General features: G+C 37.1%; 1 protein-coding gene across 1 annotated transcript in view; it reads right to left on the bottom strand.

The window, feature by feature from the left end:
- Positions 1–26,077, bottom strand: part of ADGRV1 (adhesion G protein-coupled receptor V1) — a 543,587-nt gene that overhangs the window by 294,065 nt on the left and 223,445 nt on the right. The window contains exons 83-84 of the mRNA XM_047076463.1: positions 24,393–24,553; positions 14,927–15,027 (exon numbers count right to left, since the gene is read on the bottom strand). Of these exons, the coding sequence (XP_046932419.1) occupies positions 14,927–15,027; positions 24,393–24,553 (262 nt within the window). The remainder of the gene's footprint in view (positions 1–14,926; positions 15,028–24,392; positions 24,554–26,077) is intronic.

Raw genomic sequence — 26,077 nt, 5'->3', positions numbered from 1 at the left:
TATCAGCTCTGCTCAGGTCTGGAGACTACTCTCCATCTCTTCCAAGTCTGCCACAGAAATAATTCTCCTTACCTCCCCAGAAGCCCTCAGCCAGTTGAACCATCCCTGAAGACTTGCAAAATAAACAGAATATAATCCAATGTAGAACAATCCCTTTTGTATCATAATCCTGCCAGACACAGCCCCTTCCTCTGCCTTTACTAATGTCTGTATTTTAATTATGTGTAGATTCCACCTGGTGAAGATTTCTTATCTTCCAAGACAGCTTAAGCATTCTCATCTCTCTAAAGATTTTTCTGATCCCACCCCTCACCCTCTGGATAGAATTAATAATTCTCCCTTTCCTTTTTTATCCCACCATATGCTGCCATCATAGGCCTATATCCCACACACTGCCATCATAGGCCTATAACACTCCATTGCATTCATTTATTTACATGTTTATTCCCTTCCTAGTAGACTATAAATTGTTCGAGGATCTAAAGGAAATCTTATTTATCTTTATATCTGTAGTTCCTAGCAAAAAGCTTGATATAGTACATATAACACTAAGTATTTGCAGAATGGGAACAATGAATAGCTGTTGTATACAAAGAGATAAATTTAAATTGGGCTTCTACAAAAATTTCAGAAAAGATCTTCTTTTTGTTCCTAGAGAATAAATAGATCTTTCTGCTGCTCTGATTGAGACTCAAACAGGAGGAGGTAGACAGACTTGCTTGCTCTCATCTGACTTTTCTACATTCACACAAGAGTCTTCAGTAATTAATCCTGACAAACACTGTCAAAATGCCAATCCCTAACTTACAATGAAATTCAAGTTTGGACTGTTTGTATAATACAGGCCATCTTTTACGGGGTCTCAAAAGTACTTAACGAATTAACAGTAACGATGACCATGACCTGAGTGAAAACAGTGGGAAACCAGCCGTTCTGGCCTCCTAAGGCTAATCTCTTAGACTCCTCTGACTTTTGGACCTCTGTGGAGTAAAGAAACAGTGTAAGCAATACCTACATGCCTCTATATATAGAATTAAAAATGCTTACATTGCCCTAGTACAACAAAATTTATCGAACATTTCTCTACAGATTCAAGAAAGCCAAGAAAATTAACTAACACTTTCACTTTTTAATCTAAAGATCTCCAAAGTATAAAACCATGTTCTTAAATGCAAAGACTTTAATTTTTAAAAATATATTTGGGGGAGGAAACAAGGTTTTATGATTGTTATGTCTCATTAACTCACTTGTTTTTAAAACAGAAAGCATTATAATGAATGCTTTCAGCTATTTGTAGGGTAAAGGGCTTTGGGGGTGTGGTATCCAATATAACAAACTCAGAAAAGATCAGTGGCTTCATCATAATTATAAACATGACCTAACCACAGCAGGATAGTTCATTATGTTCATTATATTCATCATGTCTATGTCTGTTGGGATATTTCACCTCAGCCTTAGTTCCAACATACTATCAATATGACAACCTTGTTACTTAGATCCTTACTTTAATGGCTTATATTGTCTACTTTGGTACTATAGACATTTATAATTATTTATTGCAATTAGCTATCACAATTAGTTATTATCTATCCTGAACATCTAGACTCAATCTATCACAAAATGTTATTCTTGGTCTTTTCTTTGAGTCGGGGGTTAGACAGGGGAAGAGGGAGAGAGAGAATCCCTCCACACCCAACATGGGGCTCCATCTCGTGACCATGAGATCATGACCTAAGCCAAATTCAAGAGCTGGACACTTACCTGACTGAGCCACCCAGGCTCCCCTCACAAAATGTTATTCTTATGGAATACAGAAAGATCTTATTTGAGAAACCTCTTCTGTATACTCCAACATTTAGTTGTTCTCCCACCTCTAACTTTGCTTCTCAATAAGAAGTTAAAAAAGCTGCTTTAAGAACCAAATACCTGTCCTCTACCATTGCCACAAGATTCAGAAACCTTCATATCTGACATGCAAGTTATTCAAAGAAGCATCTCCCTGAACTCAGGAAGCAGATTTCCAGAAGTCTACCTCTGACTTCTAACTCCATTTCACCTGTCCCCACTGCTTCCCAATCCTGGGCCCTTCTGGTCTGCTTCTGTGGGCTTCTGAAGAAAGGACAGGCTGTGGGAACAGCAAGGTTGACTGAAATTCCCCATCAGAAATTAGAATGTGTTTCAACACGAAGAAAAATTACAAAGTACAATTAGGATCCTTAAGAGCTGGATGAAGAGTTGAACAGGTTTTGGTGGCTGGCTTCGGATCTTAACTTCTCTTTAGAACTATTTTTCTGGGGAAGAAAACATAATTCTGAGTTGAGTGCATTTAAATTATAAACCAAGATTTATAATGCACTTTGCCTGTAAGTTGTAGACCACTACAACATTACAAATTTTTAGTAATATAAGTAATTTTTAATTCTGATTTTTTTTCAAGGAATTGAGCTTATTTTCGTGAAAAAATGGTGATAACTTCATTTTAAAATGCAGAGGAATGTTTTTTTAGGAGCAAGCCTATAATTTTCTTTTACTTGATTGTTTTTCTCATTACTTTAACTAGTTTTTATTGGAAATCTTGTATGTGCCAAAAAGCTTTTTATGGGCGCTGGACACATAGCAATGAACAAGATAGGCAATTCCTGATCAAACGGACTTTATATTCTAGGAGATGAGAAGGAGGAAATGAGGAAGAGGACAGAAGATAATAAATAAACAAGAGAATCCAGATACTGATTTCATATATAAAGTAAACGTAACAGCGATGCGAGCAGCGGGGCTACTCAGGGAGCCTGTTCTGAGGTGATAACATATGTGCCAAGCATGAAGAAAGGGTGGACAGATGAATAAATACACGAATAAGCAGGGGCACCTGGGTGGCTCAGTCGGTGAAGTGTCTGACTCCTGATATCCACTTGGGTCATGATCTCATGGTTCATGAGTCTGAGACCAACATGGGGCTCTGTGCTGACAGCATGGATCCTGCTTGGGATTCTCTCCTTCTCTGCCTGTTCCTCTCCCGCTTGTGCTCTCACCCTCTCTCTAAATAAATAAAAACTTAAAAAAAAGTAAAAAAATACATGGGGTGCCTGGGTGGCTCAGTTGGTTGAGCGTCAGACTTAGGCTCAGGTCATGATCTCGCAGTTCGTGAGTTCGAGCCCCACGTTGGGCTCTGTGCTGGTAGCTCAGAGCCTGGAGTCTGGTTCCAATTCTGTGTCTCCCCCTCTCTGCTCCTTTCCCGCTCATGCTCTCTGTCTCTCAAAAATGAATAAACATTAAAAAATTTAAAAAGTAATAATAATTTTTTAAAAAAAATTATTGGCTGGTGCTGGGTGAATGGGTAAAGATGGTAGAAGGTAAGATCAGCACAGGCAGGAACGACCCTCAAGGAGTTTCTGGACAAAGGCCAAAAGTTCCTCTTTTTATGAGCAATAGGAAGTCACTGAAGGATTTCAGGTGGGAGAATGACTTGGGTTGATTCAGCCTTTGAAAGGACTACTCTGGCTACTGAGAAGAGAACAGATTATAAAGACCAGGGCCAGAGTAAAACCATGGGGAACAGTTTTGAGGCTACTGTAGAAGAAAGATGGTTTACAGGAACATGATAACAATTAGGATAAACTCTGGAAGCGGCAAGATAAAATACATTTAATTCCCAAATATAGTTAAGTCTATACATATTTTTGAAAAGGGAAATCCGTACTGAAAAAGTTTTAAAATATTTTTTAAAAATGAGAATACGAACTCAGAGTGTCATTTCACCTCACTCACTCTTTCACCTCACTCACACTTTCATTTCACCTTGATTTCTGTATTCCTGAAGGTGCGGGGGACTAAACTGGATGGGAGTGGGGCTTAGAAGTGAGGCCTGGGGTTACTATGGAATTTCTCAGTTTCCACACCTAATCCCCGAAGATCACATGCACACACTATCTTCTGCAGATGACATCTGGCAACGAAATACACTTGGTTGTTGATACATAACATGTCAGTGTTTCAATTTGGCAATAACATTCAGCCTTATAACCAAAACACAGCACCTGAAACCAAGTTCCTCCCATCCCTGGCAGAACACAGAGCACACGTTCCTGGGAGATTGGATCCAAATGGGGCTTTGCTAGAAAGGTGGTTCTAGGCCCCACACAGCTAACAAGCCAATAAGAAAGGCTGCTTCACTTTTATAACTAGTGTTATTCTGGCCCTCTTGTTTACCATTTGGCATAGCATATGACGCAAAAAAAGAGTTTCTTTGCTCAGGAACTTAAAGATCAGTCAGGCAGATAGGCGACTAAATATAAGACATTCTGTTGGTAGAGCAAGCAGCTGAAGCTCAAGACACAACTTCTAGGGCTTATAGATGTATTTGTAAATTCAAAAACAAATTTTGTAAGGGCCAGTCATTGAAAAGATTTACAAAAGGAAAGCAGGATACTTGAGAGCTAGAAACGAGATCGAAGGGAGGCCCACTAAAATGATTAGTATAATAGTAAATGTTGGCTATATCTCAATAAGGCTAGAAAAATAAATAAAATTGACTGGTGCTGCTTGCATGACTCAGCATATATATCGAAAGTCAAAGAACTGTACACCTTAAATGGGGGAAATGTATGGTATATGAATTGTGTTTCAACAAAACTGTTTTAAAAACCATCTCCAAGAGACCATGCTCTTATGTTCCATGGAAGTGGAGGAAGAAGGCACCACCCAGTTCTCTGGTTCCTTCCAAGAGGGGTGGAGACGGACAGCAGGGTTTTGGAGATGACAGACCTACTTGATATGGATTGGGGAGCAGGGGGTAACTAACAAAACCTTCTAGGGTCTCCTATTTTTTATGTGCAATCCAGGAGTAATAAAAATAATACTGATTACCTCACGGTGTTATAAGGATTACAAGGAATTTATGCATATCAGTGTTTATAGTAGGTAGTCCTTAGCAGTACCAAGAGTTTCATCACATGTTTCTGTGTTTTTTAAATATAAGCCTATTTCAAATGTCAAATGTATACACATACATGTGCACAAGCTCACACTACATACACACTAATATATAAATATATGTATTTTATATTTTTTATATATAAAGGCATATATAATTTTTAAAAGACACATGGCTGCCCATTTAAATGTATGTAAGCATAGGGGTGCCTGGGTGGCTCAGTTGGTTAAGTGTCCAACTTCAGCTCAGGTCACAATCTTGTGGTTCGTGGATTTGAGCCCCACATCAGGCTCAGAGCTCAGAGCTCAGAGCCTGGAGCCTGCTTCAGATTCTGTTTCTCCCTCTCTGTCTCTGCCCCTCCTCCACTTGCACTCTGTCTCTCTCTCTCTCAAAAATAAACATTAAAAAAATTTAAAAACCATAAATGTATGTAAGCGTATATATATAAAGGCATATATATAGGTATATATGTATATATATATATATATATATATATATATATATATATGAAACACATACACATCTGTCTCCAGTTCTTAAGGTTTCAACAACTCAACACAAGCAAAAAAGACATAAGAACTTAGGAAACACTCAAGATTGGGTGGGGGGTGGGGGGGAAGCTCATTTAAAAAATATAAACAAAGCAAAATTAATACAGTGCATACACATAATGTGGCCCAACAGCAAAGCCTTTCCGGGACAGTACAGTGAGAAGTGTGGCAGCAGGCAAGACAGAGAGGGCTATTTTAAGGGGGTGAGCCTGAAAAACTTGTCACCTCCCTTGCGGTTGATTTAAGAAAACCTCGGGACTAGAAAATGGCGCTCGGTGCTCCAGAAGGCATTAGGGAGTGTTCGACTCAGAGCTGAAGCAAAGGGCCTCTGCCCTGCAGTGAGCAGCAGGGACCATCCTCACCTTCCTCTGCTCCCTTGTTCTCAGGCCTTGCGTTTCCAGCTTGTTGAACATGATCTATTATCTTCTTAACAACTCTGCAAGGCAGGCATTCTTATTTTTCCAAATATTTTTCTGATACAGCTCAGGATATTACTCCATTTGTCCTTCTAAGTCCAAAACTGGGACTCTTCCCCCTACACTCCATATTTGTTAAAGTTCTTTACAGCCAGTACTAAATATTCATAAAAACAATTTTTCTCAGATGCCAATTTTCCCTAGTTAAGGATATCAAAAGAAGGCTTTTAAAAAGTCAAGGATAGTTTATGTTTCTGAGGCTGTAATAGAAGATTCCAAACTGGTATTTTCTGGTAAATTCTGGATTTGCCTCACAAATTTTCCTAGTAACAAAAGCCATGTTGCAAACATGATAATGTCACTGTAGCCTCATTCAGAATATTACTCACTCTTTCTGTTGCTTTGCTACTTCAGCACTTGGGAAAGTTTGAATTTCCCAGTAGTGTGACCATGATACTATTTTTGTATCTTCGGCATCCACTTATTTTCAATTTAGTGAGAACAGTCTATGGTTGAGCTGAATTTTGAAAGCATGCTGAAAAAAGGCTGGATTGTATTATTTAAATATTTAAGAATGAAAAATTTGATGCATAAAGAAAATGTGTACTCAAGAAGAAAGCAAAAATAAAATATATAATTTCTTCTGAAATTCAATGCCTGGATTGATACTCAAGTTCCACTTCATCTGAATACCAATATCATTTTAATCCCTCAAAGCACACACTTGTGAATAACATAATGCTAACATTTTTGGTTGCAGAAAAGATTATAAAACTATTTGATAATCACTAGTTACAAACTGACTTCACAACTGATTGCAGATTCACATGAAATTCAGTAATAATACCCAAAATATAAAGTCATCAAAGACATTTGGATTCAGGAAATAGGGGAGGGGGGAGTTCAAACTATAGCTCTAATCTCCCAGATGTAACATGATTAGGTTAGGCACAATAGCAGGGTGTCACTTGCCTTAGGCATAAAACATTTCAAAGCAATAAAAAAATATAAATAAAAACACAGACCAAAGAGAAATGTACTAATTTTTATCACCCTTTCATCAGTCTTCTATAAAAAGCTCTCTTTCAGGGGCCCTAGGTGGCTCAGTCAGTTAAGTGTCCGACTCTTGGTTTCAGCTCAGGTCATGATCTCATGGTTCGTGAGCTCAAGTCCCACATTGGGATTCTCTCTCCCTCCCTCTCTCTCTGCTTCTCCACAGCACACGCACTCTCCCTGTGTCTCTCAAAATAAATAAACCTTTTTTTTTTTTCTTTCTTTCAAAAAAGCTCTTTTTCAAAGGAGGAAAATACCAATCAAGAGGGTAGGGTGGGAGAGGGAGAAATCTGTCCTCCGGCTGGTGGTAGCTGGAAGCCCCAGTGTCCACCTTCCCTTCAGCAAGCTTTTTATGATCAGAGGCACCTGAATGGCTTCCCCTTCCTGAACCCTGACAGCCCCCTTCCTTCACTGTCAAACTTCTTTCAGGTATGGTGTGAATCAGCCTGTTCCATTTCTTCCCTACCCCTTTCTTCCCTAACTTTTTACGTCTCATGTTCATCCTCTCTCTCCAAGTTTCCAGTGACCTTGTTCTTGCCAAATTTGAGGACTAATCTCCCACTGATGCTCAGTCCTTCCATTTGAAATCTTTTTTCCCTTCCTTGGCTTCAGAAACTTTAACTGTGCTTTAATTATCCACTCCTAATGATCCTTCTCATTCCACATGGCACAGTGTTTTAAACACACGGGTTTCAGAGCCAGACTGCCTTGAGTTGGAATCTTTCTTCCAGCTGCCACATTCTACCAATGAAGGTTAAGACAGGTAACAAAACTTAGTCCTATTTTTCCATCTGTAAAATAAGAATGATGGCAGTTCCCAGCTCGTCTGGTAGTTACAACAAGAAGGCAATACGTGTAAATCACTTAGTTCAGTGCCATAAAGGCAAGCCCTTAATGACATTAGCTATGTGTATTCTATAATCACGGGTACACAACCTGTGTCATAGAACCTGTTTTCCAGTGTCAAGATTTCATGTTTATATAGGTAATATCTGAACCACTGGTTTAAATGTGCTATAGCAACTTTAAATCCCTAAGGCTGCAAACTGCATGTATCCCATCTATTAAAACTTTTAGCTTTTTCTATTTAAGTCAAATGAAACCACGAGTTCCATAGTTATCTTAAAATCATCTACCTCCTTTGGTGACAGAGTAAATCTCATTAATTCCTGATTTATGAGGCAGTATGCATAGTGGTTAAAGGTAAGGACTGGAGCCTGGCTGCTTGTGCTCAATTACTGGTTCTGTCACCACTATGTGACCCAGGGCAAGTAACTTCTATTCGTTTTGCCTTGACTGCCTCGTCTGTAAAAAAGGAGTAATATTAGTACCTATATCATAATCCTTACCTCACATAATACTTAATAGGTATTATATTAGCATTTATTAAATTAAATAAAATTTGCAATGCGCTCTTTTTATTGATTATAAAAAAAGAAGATTTCAAAGCTTTCATAAAGCAAAACAGGGTGTTTTTATTAGTTCTTATTTCTTCCTTTGGTTCTCATTACCCCTACCATTGTCCCAGCTCATAACCCATCACAACCGGATAATGGTAAAAGCTGCCCTACCCAGCTTCTCTAAACCGATCTCCCTAATTCCACCTTCTCATCTACTTTAATTCACTTTTGATTTAATCCCTAATTGCCAGATTAATCCTTAAAAACACCGCTTTCATACTGTACCTTTTTGGACTAACTCCACAGGTGGCTCCCCGTGGTTCTCAGGGAATATGAAACTACCTCGCCTGTAGTCAGTGTATCTATCTCTTCCTGCACAGGGGCGCATGGGCAGGCCTCGATTGAGTGGAACGCCCAGGTCCGTTATAACCTCCATGCCTTTATTCTTTCTCCTTCCCATTCCTAGAATGTGCGCATTCTAAGTCTTCACATCTCATACATCCTTCAACAACCCGGTTGGCTACGTTGCTACATGAAGACTTTCAAGCTGAGGCCCCCTGTTGATAGCTTATGGAATACTATACAGTACACTAGAGAAGAAGAGACTTACGTACACACTTGGTTCTTACAATGAGGTTGCTATTATAGACTATCATTTACATAATTCATGCTTGCATGTCTTGCTTGGAATTTCCCATGGCATAATCTCAATCTCAAAACTGTGCATGTGGTAGATGAGTTCCAAGTGGTTGACTTTATAGATGAATGATGATCCTCACCTGGGATAAGGAGAGTTTACTCAAATTTTTGGTTTTAATTTCACTAGTGGACAATGGAATGGGCATTCAGTCATGAATGTGCTAAGCCTTTGGCCATATTGAGGATCACACCTGAATTAAGACTCAAATACATAATAAATTCAACTTAAATATATATTCATATCTGGGTGCGGAATGCTCTTTATTCATGGTAACCATTTAATCTCTACATGAAGACAAGGCACAATTGAATACAAAATTTTTTGGACAAAAAATAAAAATAGAAACCTTACATACTTAATACCATTTAAATGGGGGCACAATACCATTTAAATGGGGGCACACTCAAGGTCTTCAGAGGGAAGAAAGAATTGGGGAGGGACTGGCTACACTTTCTTTCTAGTGGTTTATTTTATGTCCAAAAACAACACTGAGAAGTTCTGCCAAGTATGAAATGCTATGAGAAAGACCAAAATAAAAACATAGTCTGTACTCTGAGTCGGACATTAGTTCTCTTGTCTAAGTACCTTTCCTTTGGGTACTTAGGGATGGAGTAGGGGAGGATAAAACAAGAAAAAAGCAGCAGTAGTCTTTCCTTCCAAAAGGAAAGACAAGCATTTGTAAGTAGTTTCAAAGGCAATGACACTATGAATGAAAGTAAAAATTTAATTAATGGTATTTCTTAAATAATTTTTCACAGTAAGGAAGACAGGCTGACAGTGTGGGTTTGGTAATAACAATAATAACAGCAACAGCAGCAGTGGCAGCAACAGCAACAACCAGAAATGCACTTGGGTCATAATATGGTCAATCTAATCTCCTAACAAGCCCGATCTAGAAGCCCACCCCAGGCTTACTGGTTCAGTATCTGAATTTTAATAAGATGCCCACAATGAAGCTTAAGAAACACATTTCTGATCTACTTACATATGCACTAGCATATAATCACAAATGTTCTACTGGATAACGACCCTTTGTGTTTCTCAAGTTCCCAATCCTCAAAGCGAGACCCAATTTTGATCCTTGTACTTCAATTCTTACTTTTTTTTTGTTTCTTTTTGTTTGTTTGTTTAGTAACAAAGCAGAAATAATATAGGATATTCTGGTGAGTAAGTAACTAATCCAAACTTCCAACTAAACAAAAATCTGTTCTGATTAGTTTATACTTTATAATTTGTCTCATTCTGCTTTAATTGATACAAATATACTTTTTAGATATGCGTTTTCAGACTCTGCACACACAATGGCTTTCCTGAGCTGGCAGTCTCAACAAAACAGGGAAGCTGTAAGGGGAGAAACCGGGCCGTGTAGCAGCCAGAAGGAACCTGTATTTGAGAGTTTACACATGGCTTCTGGCTTCCTTCACATTGTAGTCAACGATTCTTAGAGTGCCAAAGATGCTATATATTCAAACCAAAAGGACATTTCAGCATTAAAGCAGAACCTGTTGGCAGGAATATTTGGGCAGCATTCTACCCGGAAAACAAAATGACATGGCACAAAATGACACCCCAAATGTTGCAGAATTAGAAAACTGGACAAACACTGATAGCCCATCTTCAGCTAAATGCCAGAGAACAAGCTTCTGAATTTTAAGGCAATTCCCTTGTCCTTTACTGAGGAAAATGTCTAAGTAGTTACAACTCTTGCACATCCAATGGCCACCAAAAACTTAATTTAAGTATTTAAAATTCTCAGATATTTAGTGTCTTCTGAATTCAGATAATATATAGACTGGCCAACAAATTTAATCATTTTTACATACATTTTTTTCCTAGACAAATTTACTCTTCAGTTTAAAAATATGTGCTTAAGCCATGTAAATAAACAAACAAACAAACAAAAAAAAACAGAGGGAAAAAACCCAAGTATTTCCCTTTGTTAAGTTTACCAACCAGAGAGTAAATGCAGTTCTATCTTATCATGTTTTCTATGAGAAAATTTCTGTTCTTTTTTTAGATTTGGATAATTGCTTTTCCTGACAGAACCCCCAGAACTGAGAACCCTGAACTGCAAACTTGTCCTTTGTCCTAGTTGTTTACCAGCCTTATCAGGGCACACATGGGTTGGCAATGTGATTCTAAGATAAAAATTCCAAAGATATAATTAGATGTTTTTCCGAGAAATATCACCCAATACCATAAAAATTTGTTTGCTGTTCTTCACATTATACTTGAAGTGAATGGTCTCACAATTTCTTGCCATTTAGTAATCTTCTTTTAGGTAACCAAGACATTTTAACTTGGCACTGAAGAAAAATACATATTATTTTTTAAATAAATAATACTGAAAAAAGAGATCTTATCTCAAAACTTCTACCTGCAACATTTCAATGAACAGATATTTCTATATAAATAACGGACTTATTAAAACTTCCACAGCAAAAATATAAACAGGAAAACAATCTTTTGCCCCTGAATTTAACTATAAGTGATAAATGACACAAAGATATATTCTAAGCTAGTGATGCAGAACCTTGCTTATGGTATCCTACACTTTTATTTAGTATGATTCTGAACAAAAGAAATAAAGAGACAATGGTAAGAAGCCACAAACGTACATTTACTATTACAGAAGAATACTCTCTAGCCCAATCATGGAAGCACTGTAAAAACATCTCTCAAGTTTTCTGCTGAACTCCATTTTTGCTAGGGATTGAAACCATTAAAAAAAAAAAAAAAAAAAAAAATCAAAAAAAAATCTTCTACTGCCACCTGCTGGTAGTTTATAGTCAATGATTCTCAAAGATGCTAGAATGACAAACCAGATTAATGTATAGATATAAATAATATAAATATATATTTTTACATATGTTTCTAGCAGAGAAGTAGAGCCAGACGAGCACATTTTGATTGCTAACTTGCTCACTGACTGACCTACAATGACAAAAGGAAGTCAAAGATGATCACATTTCCATTCTTCCCTTTCCCACAAAGGCCATTCAATCTCATTCTAGGTAAGCAATAAAGATTTGACACTGAATGCTTTTGGCTGACCTGTATTTGAGTATTTGCAACTCAAACACTTGAGGCCAGCAAAGAAAGTTTCATTCTCTTAGCCAAAGAATGACTGGCCAAAAGTGTATTTTTGAAGACTTCTCAAGAGGAAACTCACACTCTAGGGATGTCAACATAATGTTGATGGAGGATTCCAAATGAGAGATCTGAGGTTGGAAATGGAATACCCCCATTGGCAAGATTCTGTAACTGGAGACATCAATACGATTTTAAAATTCAGAAAGAGCGGGCCCAAGTTCCTGCAGTCAGCTTCATTTCTTTTTTTGGAGAGTCTGAGGATTTAAAAAAGCCTTTGCTAAAAGATTTTCAGGGAAACAACTATTCTCTTTAATTTAGAGGGTATTTATGGGGCGCCTGGGTGGCTCAGTCGGTTAAATATCCGACTTCAGCTCAGGTCATGATCTCACAGTTTCTGAGTTCGAGCCCGGTGTCAGGCTCTGTGCTGCCCACTCAGAACCTGGAGCCTGCTTCGGATTGTGTGTCTCCCTCTCTCTCTGCCCCTCCCCTGCTCATGCTCTCTCTCAAAAAATAAGTAAACATTAAAACAAATTTAAACGGTATTTAAAAAAATCAAAGTAGATAGGTAAACCATTTTGAGGCAACAGTACTTTATCAATAATACACCAATTCTTCCTACAAACTACGGAAATGTTTTTTTTAGATATTTTATGTCACAAGCTACATATTACAGAATATTTCATGGCACAATGCTTCATCTATTCTAAAAATAAACCAAAAAACATGGATTTGACTAACCTTCTTCTCTAAAATTAATGTTAAGTACAATGTGAATCAGAAGGCAGTGTCCCAACATATAAATCCTGGGTCCTTCTTTCACATCCCCAGACATGAGCAAATTTGTCTGCTAGGACACTGAAGAGTTGTCTGTAATTCTACAGTGCTATAATTAAGACTTGTACAAATTCTGCTGCCAAAAAATCACCAGAGTGGGTGGTGAATGCAGCCAAGTAAACTCTAATTATGGAAGGCGGGTTTTCTAAGATCTTACATACAAGAAGCAAAGGCAAGATCAGACAGCTAAGATAGGTTACCAAGGCAATATAAATAGCCTTGTCAAATTCAATGTAAGCCCCCCTTTGGTAACAGCTGTTACCTCCCAAAGCTCATAGGTACTTTAAAAACGCAATCTGGAATCCTCTGCCTAGAATCCAGCACTTAACTGTTCCCCCAAAATAAAGTTATGAAATTTACACATGCCATTTTCACTCCTAGGACAATAAAAAGACAATAAAAAAAAAAAGACAATAGGAGTCCAATATCTCAGATAATTTTCCATCTTAAATTTCAGCTCCTCTACTAGTATTATTTTAAAAACTTGTTAGAGTTCAATAAAATGCCTTAAGCACTCTGAAACACAGCATGCAAATCCTAAGTGTACAGCACAATAAATTTACATAACTTGAACATATGCATATAACCAGCAGCACCCAATCAAGAAACAGTATTTTTTTGCACTCCAGAAGGGCCCCAACTACCTAGAAAAGGGGAAGTTTTACTTTATAAAATAAATACAAAGTTCTCTCAATAATAATACTGTATAATGTCTTCCTACTGTCCGGATCTGTAATTACAGCCTTCAAGTAGATATGATTATGCCTTTCCCCCTTTGCTTATACAAACGTCTGTGCCCACCTTTCCCCTCATCAACAAACTGCACAAACTTCTCATTCAAGTCTGACCACAAATATCACCTCCTATATGAAGACTTCCTGGACTTTCACAGAATAATAAATTAAATCATCATCTACATTCACACAGTACTTTGCAAATAGTACATGTTTGCACTTATCTATACATCTACTGTTCTAGACTGTGAGTACTTCATGGACAGGAAAGGCATCTAATTTCATTTTTTGATCTGTTTTCTGTGTTTTAAACTGTGCTTTAAACTTCATGCTAATGGATGACGAAATGTTTTTCATGTTCTATCTTCTGCAAGAGAAAACCTGAGTAGTTTTTCAGAAAAGAACGTTCCACCAAACTGTGTTCTATAATATTAAACCACACAAAATACAGTTGACTCTCGAACAACCTGGGTTTCAACTGTGTGGGTTCACTTACAATGTGGATTTTTTTCAATAAATACAGTATATAGTGTTGGAAGTGCATTTTCCTTATGATTTTTTAAATAATATTTTCTTTTCTCTAGCTTGCTTTACTTTAGCGTAAGAATGCATCATTTAATACATACAACATACAAAACACAGGTTAATCAACTGTTTATGTTACCTGTAAGGCTTCCAGTCAACAGTACACTATCAGTAGTTAAGTTTTGGGGGAGACAAGAGTTCTATGCAGATTTGTGACTGCACGGGGAGTCAGTGCCACGTACCCTCATGTTCAAGGGTCAACAGATAAAATATTAGCAGATATTTTAAAACACATATCATCTTAATGTCCTCCATGTAAAAGAATTTGTAACAAAGCATATTTTATTCAAACAGATTAAGTAAAATATGCTAATGTTAATACATGCACACATCAGTAATACATTTATCACATATAAATTGAGAGTATAATGCTTTGTGATAAGCAGCTATTTTCTTGTAAGGGAGGATATTAAGGTACCTCTGTATAAAACAGCTCACAAAATACACTTTAGGTCCTAATACTGTCATTTCCTCTTACCACACTCTTCCACCCTCCCCTGCTATACAACTAGACAAGCTTACTTCAGCTACAATGAGATTACACTTTGCTCATATGTTCAATTCAAGGATCACAGAAGAAGAAACATGAACCTCTTGTGAAAGGTAGAAATCCCTGGGCCCTCTTACCTGTGTACCTAAGCTGGCTGCCATCATGTGAGCCAGAAGCTTAGCTGCAAACATGGAGTGCCTGGCACAGAAGATATGGGAAAGGACAGCCAGGCCAAGACCTGCAAGAACAAAAACGTTCACAGGTGGGTTTACAATCCATGAGCAAACAGTAGCGTAGCAAACTTCTTTGGAACAGGTAAGCATATAAGGCCTGTAGTCTCCCCATGCCACACAGCATGGAAACGATCATATTTTAATTTTAATCTACTCCATTTTACATGACATATACAATCTTAGCAATTAGGGCCAAAGGACAACGTTAATTTTCAACAGCTACATGTTCACTCCCTTACCAAAAAGATAGCACAAATTAAGCAGATTAATAACTTCATTACACTTCTGTTTTTCTATGTTTCCACTAGACAAGTTTTAATGTATAAGAAAAGAATCAAATTCCAATCTAATTTTCCAAGAACAGGTGCCTTGGCTAAATAGAGATATTTAGGGAGGTGAATTGGAGTTTTCAGGCAGAAAATTGTGAATAGTACTAACAAAACTCAGGCTTAGTAATTACTCCCTTTTTATCTACTAGGAATAGTTATGTAATTACAACAGTGGTAATTATGAATTTTAAGAGTAACCTTATGCTACTGGGTGCCAAAACCAAAGAACAAAATGTATTCTTTCCTCCTGAGATGACGTTTAACCTAAACATCTATATTTCTAAGTGGGGTAAAGAAAACTGTTCTTATTTTCTTTAAATGTACTTGATTTCATCTCTTTACACTACTTCAAAGGGATGATTAGAAACTTGGCACTAAAAAAAATACAAAGAAACTCAGCATTAACCAACAAATCTTTTATCTTGCAATTCATATCTATAAATTTCTTTTAGTGCCATGTTTTAAATGCAGAGTATATACATATTTTTTAAATATTTCCTGTTCTAGAATTTAAATGTGCTTCAAATAGTAACCCATTTGGTTTTTCACTTAAGCCTTTTCATCCTTCACACCTTTGCTAGAGTTATTTTGTGTGAGAACCATCAAAACGTGACAATTGGCATGTATGTGCTGCTTTGCCATATCATTTGCATGTAGTTTTAACATAGTTTGAACCTCATTTATTAATGCCTCCTTTACAAACAGGAGACGCTGCATTTATTTAAATTTGCTTTCCATTATCTTCTATGAAGTTATGGAACAAACTTTATTTTTTTAATTTATTTTTAATTTACACATATTTAAAGAATTTTTTTTTAATGTTTAGTTATTTTTGAGAGAGAGAGACAGAGACAGAGCACGAGAGGGAGAGGGCAGAGAGAAAGGGAGACACAGAATCCAAAGCAGGCTCCAGGCTCCAGGCTCTGTGCTGACAGCTAGCTCTGTGCTGATGCGGGGCTCAAACCCACATACCATGAGATCATGACCTGAACTCAAGTCAGACACTTAACTGACTGAGCCACCCAGGTGCCCCTATACATATATATATTTTTTAATCTTTAATTTTTTTATTTTTTATACATATATTTTAAATGTTTGTTTATTTTTGAGGAGAGAGAGACAGAGTGCAAGTGGAGGAGGGGCAGACAGAGAGGGAGACACGGAATTCGAAGCAGGCTCCAGGCTCTGAGCTGCCACCACAGAGCCCAAGGCAGGGCTCGAACCCACGAACTGTGAGTTCATGACCTAAGCTGAAGTCAGATGCTTAACCGACTGAGCCACCCAGGCACCCCTGGAGCAAACTTTTAAAATATACCACATGTTGGCCTAAGTGGATTGGGCCTCTGCAAAGTGCCCACAGGGGGTTGATGACTAACTAGTAGTATTCCTTACAGCAATGCCTCTCCTAACTCCTTTTGGTAAAGTTTAGATTTTAATAAGAGTGTTTAGATTTTAATAAGTTAGACAAAGTTCCACATAGGAAGTGAGTCTTTGCATTAGACAAAGCTTTTGGCCTAGAAATTTGGCCAAGAAATCTGACATAATCCATTTTTCAGAAGGCTGCTCTAGGGTGTTCTGGGGCAGGTGTGCAGGTCTCAGGTTGCCTCTGAGATCCACCCACACAGGGACACAGAGTATCCAGAAACTGCAGTGTCATGCCTGACTTTGCATCTTTACTTAGTCTATAAACTACTGAAGCTAATGCTCTGAACTCACCAACGTTCACCAGGAATTTCTTATGGTGATCAAAGCTGGTTTAAACTCAAGGTTTGGTGTGTGTGTGTAATAAACTGATTTAAAAGCAAGGCCTTGCAAATTTTTTTCGATATAAGCCACATGATCACAAATATGTGCTTTACTGTACGTTTATTGTGGTAGATGCCAACAATGTGAGGCAAGGGGATTAGCGCTGGATAAAGGAGAAATAAACATGAGTCAACTGGTTTTTTTCTAGATCACAAGAAGAGCTTATTCACAGCCTTTTCCCTTAACTTGGTAATTCTCCATTATATTCACTTTTCATGAGATAAATTTAGTACCGTTAAACTTGACCAGCTCAAGAATATTTAATTGAGTATATGAGCTGCAATTAAAATGCTAGCATGACACCTGGTGGTAGTCCAGGATTCAAAGCCAGTGGTAAAAAAATGGGCTAGATTCTGTTAGCCTAGAACTATAATGCATGATAGTTGTCTGGATGCATTTTTTATTTAGGGAAGAAGAATGGTGCTAAAAAACCTCAAGCAGCCTGCTCCCCAGCCTTGACGGGCCTTGGGAAAGATGGTGAATATCTTATATCTAAAGAAATGCATGCTTCAGTTCTCAAGTTCCTGAAGCACTATATGCTAAGTACTTAACTTTTATTTTCTTATCTGATATCAAAAAGCTGCATTTAGCATACATGATTTAAATTTACAAGTCAGTCGTTTCTTTTTTTAAGTTATAACAATGTTTGGTTTAAATTCAACATGTAAGTTACAGGGTATAAAGTGTTATAACTATAAATAGAATGTTTTTAAAAAAATAATAAAGTGTAACAATTCCAGGTATTACCTAAAGGTACGCTAAACAGCTTTTTAAAAAATTGACTCCTTGGCCATTATGCGGAAATAACAAGCAGCTAACTGGATAATTCTCCTTTACTTTTTTTCCTAGCACAATGTAGGTTATATACTCAATTGGAAAAGAGCTATTAATTAGTTCCCTAACACAAATGACTTTTCTATATTATTAGAAAGTGAAGGAAAAAATAAATTACCCTTAACAAAGTAACACTGATAATCTTTGATTTAGAGAAGAAAAACTCTAATGAACTAACTAGATTGTTTTTCTAACATCAAACTGGACCAAAGATTTTATTGAGCTACACAATATCGGAATGTTTATAATGTGTATAAACATACATAATGTTTGTATATGAATATGCATACCCAGTAAACATATCTATCATTTGACATCCCTTAAGAATAGGGTATACCTTGGGAATGTAAGCTGGTGCAGCCACTCTGGAAAACAGTATGGAGGTTCCTCAAAAAACTAAAAATAGAACTACCCTACGACCCAGCAATTGCACTACTAGGCATTTATCCAAGGGACACAGGTGTGCTGTTTTGAAGGGACACATGCACCCCCATGTTTATAGCAGAACTATCAACAATAGCCAAAGTATGGAAAGAGCCCAAATGTCCATCGATAGATGAATGGATAAAGAAGATGTGGTATATATATATACATACATATATGTATATACACATACATACATACATACAATGGAGTATTACTTGGCAATCAAAAAGAATGAAATCTTGCCATTTGCAACTGCGTGGATGGAACCGGAGGGTATTATGCTAAGTGAAATTAGTCAGAGAAAGACAAAAATCATATGACTTCACTCATATGAGGACTAAGAGACAAAACAGATGAACATAAGGGAAGGGAAACAAAAATAATATAAAAATAGGGAGGGGGACAAAACAGAAGAGACTCTTAAATATGGAGAACAAACTGAGGGCTACTGGAGGGGTTGTGACGGGGGAGGCTAAATGGGTAAGGGGCACTAAGAAATCTACTTCTGAAATCATTGTTGCACTATATGTTAACTAATTTGGATATAAATTAAAAAAAATTAAAATTAAAACAAAAAAAATAGGATACACTTTCCAAGTTACTGATCTAAATATCAATGTTTTTTGCCATGAAATTTCTTTTAAGTGTTCATAACTTTTGTATCTACCTATGTATCTGTCTCTATCTTCTCTATGGATAAATCTCAACAAAACCACACGCTCACTATACATTATTAAATCAATTACTAGGTTGTTACCTTCATTTTTTTTCTATTTTCCCACCTAATGCTAGCTGTAACTGTTCCTTTTTTTAATTCTTGTGGCTCATCTCTAATGACTCCCACATTTCTCTCCTCTGAGCATGGTGCCTCTTGGTTACTGCTACTAATAAGCTAAAGGCAGGAAAACAAAATTGTCAAGCCTGAAAAGTTTTCTCTGTTGAACAAAAGTCAATGTGAACCACCTTAGAGAACAGAAGTTCTATGTGTTTGGGGAGAGGATTTCTTACAGAGGGATGAGGGTCAGGAGACTAGCCTCCAGAAAATCAGAGTGTTAAACCTGAGAGGTTCAATAACCACATGTGTTTATCTACATTTTAATTAGTTAAAATTAAATAGAATGAAAAATTCAGTTCTTCACTTGTTCCAGTCACTTGTTCCAGTCATATTCTGAAGGCTCAATAACACATGTGACCAGTGGCTACTATATTGGACAGTGCAAAGCATTTTGATCATTGCAGCAAGATACACTGGAGAGTGCTGTGTTTAAATGTCCTGTCCTGAGTGAAAGGAAAAAAAGAATATGTTGTATTTCAGAAGAATTTTTATTAAAAATGGCTAAAATGAGAGAAGGTTTAGGACTTGAAAGTAGGATGTTGACTTACATAGTCACAAGAACACGTAATTGTTGGAGGATGTCACATCAACAACATATATTCATTTATTTACTAATTTAACCACTAACTATAAACTGCTACACATCAGGGGCTGTGTTGGGCAATGAAGACACAGTGTTGAAAAAGGTAGTTACTTGCTGCTCTCCCACCTTATCTCTACATTTCTACCTGTACCTCCTCCCAGACACAGACTGGTTTATGAAAGGTCAGAGATCACAATTCTGTGCAAAGAGATGTGCAAGAAAACACTCTGGATGGTTTTCAGGGAAGTTTTCATTGCTCTTAAAACAAGATCAAGTAAGTGCTTTTCCTTTGGCAAGCCTAGACACTTGTGCAATGCTGAGAGTTGCGGCTAGCTCAAGACCATGTAGGGCAAGACAGAAAACAAAATCTTTGAGGAGAGCAATACAGAAAAACAAGAAGGGGGTGGGCCTGTGATGACACCACTGAGGTCCTGAATTAATCCACCCTGAACTCTATTTATTTATTTAAGAAATTTGAATTGTCTTCTGCTAACTTGCGCCAAGTTCATCTTAAATATGTCCTGTATGTCTAGAGAAATCCACTATTTTTATGCCATATCAGAATTAAAACTAAGCTTTCTGACTCACTATCTGAAACTTTCTCTTCAAATGGCTTTAAAAAGATTCTTATTTATTGTTTTCTATTCATGTTAGTAACTCCTCCATTTGATAGTTAAAATGAAGCTGTTTTGATATACCTTCCCCCATAATCATAAGGCTATTTTAGGACAGTGATTACAGTGAATATAAACTTGATATTTTTGGAAGAATGTGACACAAATTTTTTTTTTAAATCTCTAACTTTGAAAAGTATTTTGAAATGAATGGGTGGCATATGGTAAAGGTATTTTTTTTCTGGAAAAACTATCAGAATTTCAGCTTGTAAAACATAAAAGGCATAACTAGAATAGTCTTTCATTTAATATACCTTGGACAAAAGAAAAAGCATGCTTCAAAGGACTTTGGATTGTACTGATTTATTTATCCTGTCTTATTATTTAGCAATTTATAGACAATTATTTTGTTCCTTAACTGAAAAATTGACATTGTGCTGACATGTATATACTTAGTAATCTGTACAGTAAATAAAACCATTACCCATGTAAAAGGGAAAGCTTTAGTTTGACTAATGTGCTAAATGATTTCTCCACTGTAAGAGAACAAAAAAAGAACAATGAAATAAATGTGAAGTCTGTAATTCATCTTTAATCTCAGCTTAAAAGCCCTCCAAACACAGGAGACTTAAGAGCAAGTGCATCACGTAAGACCTAGTTCACATACTGATATTAAAACTGAAATGGATTATGGAATGTTACAGGTCTTGTTAAGATCCCAAGGCCACAGGAATTGTATTTAAAGTTAAAATCAGAATGATTCCAATCCAATAGTCTATCCTACTACAACATCAACAGACTTACAAGAAGCAGGAGAGGCTTCTTTGACATTATTCTCCAGATAGTACCACAAACCATGCTTTAGGTTCCTTAACAAGTACACTCTGAAAATTATGGTGTTATGGCATCATTATCTAACATTATTTTAAGTTGCATTTCTTCCAAGTCACCTTTCCAAGTGACTTTCATACTGTTACACCTAAGTGCACGTTTATGTTTTACTTGTCCTATCTTTTTGGCTTCAAAAGATAACCTTTGTTTAATTTCTTGGCATCTGTTAAACTCGTTTACAATTTTTAAAGCCGCGGGTATATATAAACCCTCATCTTTCATCTTCCAAAGCTGAAGATTAGTAAACTTTTTGGCCTGTATGGCCATTTCACACACTTTGATCATTTAAGGTGTTCTGCTGGAGTGCAGTAAGCAGACATATAGAACTAAAACAGAAACACTGTGATCCATCCTGGCTTAAAGGATTTATCACTTCATATGTAATTGTATGTTGGCATGTTTCATGAAAAGAGCTGGTCAGACTGCTTCCAAATTTAGATGGATTTCTGATAGGGTCTGGCATAAATTATAAAATGTGTATGTAAGATACACAAAATTCTCATCTCTAGTTCCTGGGGGCCATCAGAAGGATAGATGGAAATCTCCCTCCCATAAAGGTAGAAACAGATACAAACACAGGACTTTATGTCTCCTGCTCTACAGAACACGCTGTATACATTACAATATGCTGTGGACAGGGGTGCCTGCGTGACTCTGTCGGGTCAGGCGTCCAAATATTGATTTTGGATCAGGTCATGATCTCACGGTTCATGAGTTTAAACCCCACATGGGGCTCTGCGCTGACAGTGTAGAGCCTGCTTGGGATTCTATCTCTCTCCCTTCTCTCTCTGCCCCTCCCTTGCTTGTGTGTGCATGTGTGTGTACTCTCTCTCAAAATACATACATACATACATACATAAACAAACGAACAAACATTAAAAAAATATGTTGTGGACAGAGGGGGAAAGACCCAATAATTTCAAATATGACTCTAAGTGAAAAGTAATAAAAGCAAATACTAATATTCAGGTATTGGTTCTCAAATACATGACCAAATCTATGTACTCTTTTCTAGACTGAATTGGAAAAAATATCTATTAATAATTCTTCTAGGAAATATGTTATTGTCCTGCTAGTCTTCTACAGAATCACGATAATATTCTCTCTTTAGTTTTTAAAACTCTGTTTTGATGTTCAATACTTAGAGCAAGAAAGGGATTTTGTGGGTCATAGCAGCACTTGAGTTTATGTCCCTAAGGAAATATATAAAATTACATCCAGATTTCACTGCAGCATTTTACCTTTTGGCTTTATTTTATGTCTATGAAATTTCAGTAAATATACTAGCAATAAAATCAAGTAGGATGTCTCCATCTGATTTGGGAACTATGTGGACCTGGAAGAATCTATCAAGCAAGAAATGTTATCCTTATGAAAGATGTTATTAAGAATAAGAAAGTAGCTTTTGCTATTGAATATGTTAGACTTAAACTTAACATAAATTAAGGGAAATGTATATTCTTATAAAATGAAATTATAATGGAAAGACTTTTAAATCCTCAGGACAAAGAATATTAATTAATTACTTGTGTCTACCTCCACAAAATTTCATAATAAAGATTACTGTTTCCATACCAAGTAAAAAAGACACAAATGTAGTAATAATCACATTTACAGACAAAACATTATTAAAGTAGGAGATCAGAAATTTCTGAGTTAGTATGTTTACCACCCTATTATATTAATACACTTAAAATCATATATTATGGGCAGAGAAACCTTGGTATATAGAGAAACTAACTGATTTGCCCCAGATCCCACACCTGGCCACTGGCAGAACCAGGATTTGAACCCAGGGAATCTGGCTCCTATACCTAGTTGTCTGTATAACACACTGTTTACAGAAGCAGCAGGGGGCTGTAAAAGATGACTCAGGGCATGGAATAAGCAAGGGTAGGGAAGAGAAATATAGTTAAAGGAATTCTCAGACTCCTGCCCATATAATCAATAGAGCAAATGAGAAAAGTTCTATACTTATTAAAAATTAAGGTACAGGTAAATAGTTTGACAGACATTAATACCAGTGAGGTTCCTATTCCTGCCAGAAAAGGGTTCTACATGTAAAAGATGAAAGACTATTTTTTAACAGAGTGATTGAGTATATTCACAGCTCATAGGTTGTATGCGTGTTTTTTTATTCTTAAGTTTATTTATTTATTTTGAGTAAGAGGGTGTGAGCATTAGCAGGGGAGGGGCAGGAAGAGAGGAAGTGAGAGAATCCCAAGCAGGCTCCACACTGTCAGTGCAGAGCCTGATGCAGTGCTCAACCCCATGAACAGTGAGATCACGACCTGAGCCAAAATCGAGAATTGGACACTTAACCAACTAAGCCACCCAGGCATCCCTATGTTTGTTTTTTTAATGAAAATACAAAATGCTTATAATTTATGTCAGACCACATCAAACACTGTATATTATGTCTCATATAATCCTGACATTCTACTGCAGAACCAGCCCTCTACATCATAACACTAAGAACTATATCCTTCCCTACTATCTTTTTAAAAACATTTTTTTACTGTTTATTTATTTTTGAGAAAGACAGAGAGAGAGACAGAGAGAAACAGAGTGTGAGTGGGGAGGGCCAGAGAGAGAAGGAGACACAGAATTCGAAACAGGCTCCATGCTCTGAGCTGTCAGTACACAGCCCGATGCAGGGCTCGAATTCATGAACCATGAGATAATGACCTGAGCCGAAGTCAGACGCTTAAGCAACTGAACTGCCCAGGTGCCCCTATTCTTCCCTACTATCTAGCTTCTATCTCACACTGTCTTGTATATTCCTTATGAGTTGGAACTGTCTTGTTCTTTATAATATCTTATTACATTATTATATTGTATCTTGTATTATACCTTTGTTATTCATTATGTCAGTACCAAGTTGGCCTTCCATAAATACCCACTGTATGAATTAATGAATAAGACAATGGTAAAATTCATTTCCCCCTAGTACTAATGAATTATAGTATGTTTGCATCTTGCCAACATGGGAAAACAGACTTTCATTCTTATAAATATTCAAAATTATTGACTCTAAAATACCACAACTGACCTGAGATACATATAAATCCAGAAGAGAAAAAAGCTTCATTGTATGAAGATAAGTTGTCAGTCTCGGCGTAGACCGCATGCATGGACATGTATGAACAGGCACATTCCACGTAGTCTGAAGTGTCCTCAACCACTTTGCAAAACTGACTGTCAGACAACCAGCTAGGGCAAAAACACAATGGTCACTACTGCTCTTTTATCAACATTTAGGGTATTGAGATGGCTTTTAAAGTAAAAGTAACTTACTGAACTTAAGTGTTCTTTACTCAATCATTTAGCATACCAATTTTCAAGAAAAAAACACTGGAGGGAATATCTTGTCTAAGACATGACACAACAGATCCCACAAGATACCCCAAGAAGCAGCCTAAATACTAACCAAACCTGCAGAAGCATTCCTGATACCAAAGCAGCCAGTCCTCTCAAGAGAGCAGTGCCAGCACTTAATCCTAAGCAAACACACCCAAGTGCAGATGCACTCTTCCCTAGCATTCAAAAATACCAAAAGATGGACAGAGCCACTACATGTGTAGTCTTCACCCTTCTTCAAACAATTCCTTGTAATTTTTTTTTATTTATTTTTGAGAGAGAGAGAGAGAGAGAGAGAGAAAGCATGCATGCACGCTAAAGCAGGGGAGGGGCAGAGAGAGGGACAAAGAGAATCCCAAGAAGACTCCTCACTGCTAGCTTGGAGCCCAATGTGGGGCTTGAACTCAAGAACCGTGAGATCATGACATGAGCCAAAACCAAGAGTCAGCTGCTTAACCTAAGGAGGTACCCAGGCGCCCCAATTCCTTTGAACCCCATAAATTACTTAAAAGATTTTCTACGTTTCTTTCTTCATTTTTGTTTAAATTTTGAAGCCAGTTATATTTCATAAATGTTCTCCAGCGTTCTTTCAAAAGTTTCCTTCTATAATATCTGGCTTTTAACACAAAAACTTTGTAATGATTACAGCAAATACAGGGTTAGATGCCAAGCCTTGTGATCATTCCTCAGTGACACTTGGTTGAGCCTCCTCCCTTTGATAGTGCCTCTTGAATCCTTTACTTTTCTAAGGACATAAAACTTCTTAGCCCCAACAGCAGATTCAAGTTTGAAGCATTCATTATTAGTTATGTATCAAGGATGGCATAGTATCTATGTATTAAGTTTAAGATCTCTCACCAGGCATTCGAAATTTCAACTAAAAGATTTTTACACAAAGAAAAAGACTAACCAGAATTTTGCTGTTTGGAGGACAGTTACCCAACACAGCTGTTAAATGTATTTAGAATTTTAGTCTGTGCAGGTGAAAGTCAGAAATAAATAAAGCCTAGTGACTAAGCCCTCTGGGCCAGCCATGCCTGACCCTACAGCACTGATGGAGCTTCAGGCATTAGAACTGCTCAGAAACTGGAGGCCCTAGGCCAAGGAGATTCTACAGAAGAATCATTCTCTTCTTCTCATTCCTGTGCATGGTTTAATTCTAAAATGTACTCTAAGCCACATGTGGACTAGAATTATAAATTCCTGCTAATTCCTCTAAACACAGAGCATCAGATTCAGAACTATAAGCCAGATGGAAGAGGCAAAAAGAATCTCCTTTCCTGCCCAACAAATTAACCAATAAACAAAGGAAGGTTATGTGAATTGAGTAGAACTCACACTAGGTCCAATAAGAGCAGTTATAATAAAGAAGTAATG

Source organism: Lynx rufus, unplaced genomic scaffold, assembly GCF_022079265.1.
Source record: "Lynx rufus isolate CCGP_SWC_20201006 ecotype Redwood Valley unplaced genomic scaffold, mLynRuf1.p SCAF_1, whole genome shotgun sequence".
Taxonomy (NCBI): domain Eukaryota; kingdom Metazoa; phylum Chordata; class Mammalia; order Carnivora; family Felidae; genus Lynx; species Lynx rufus.
The sequence above is the reverse complement of the archived record's forward strand: the minus strand, read 5'-3'. Positions and strand labels throughout refer to the sequence as shown.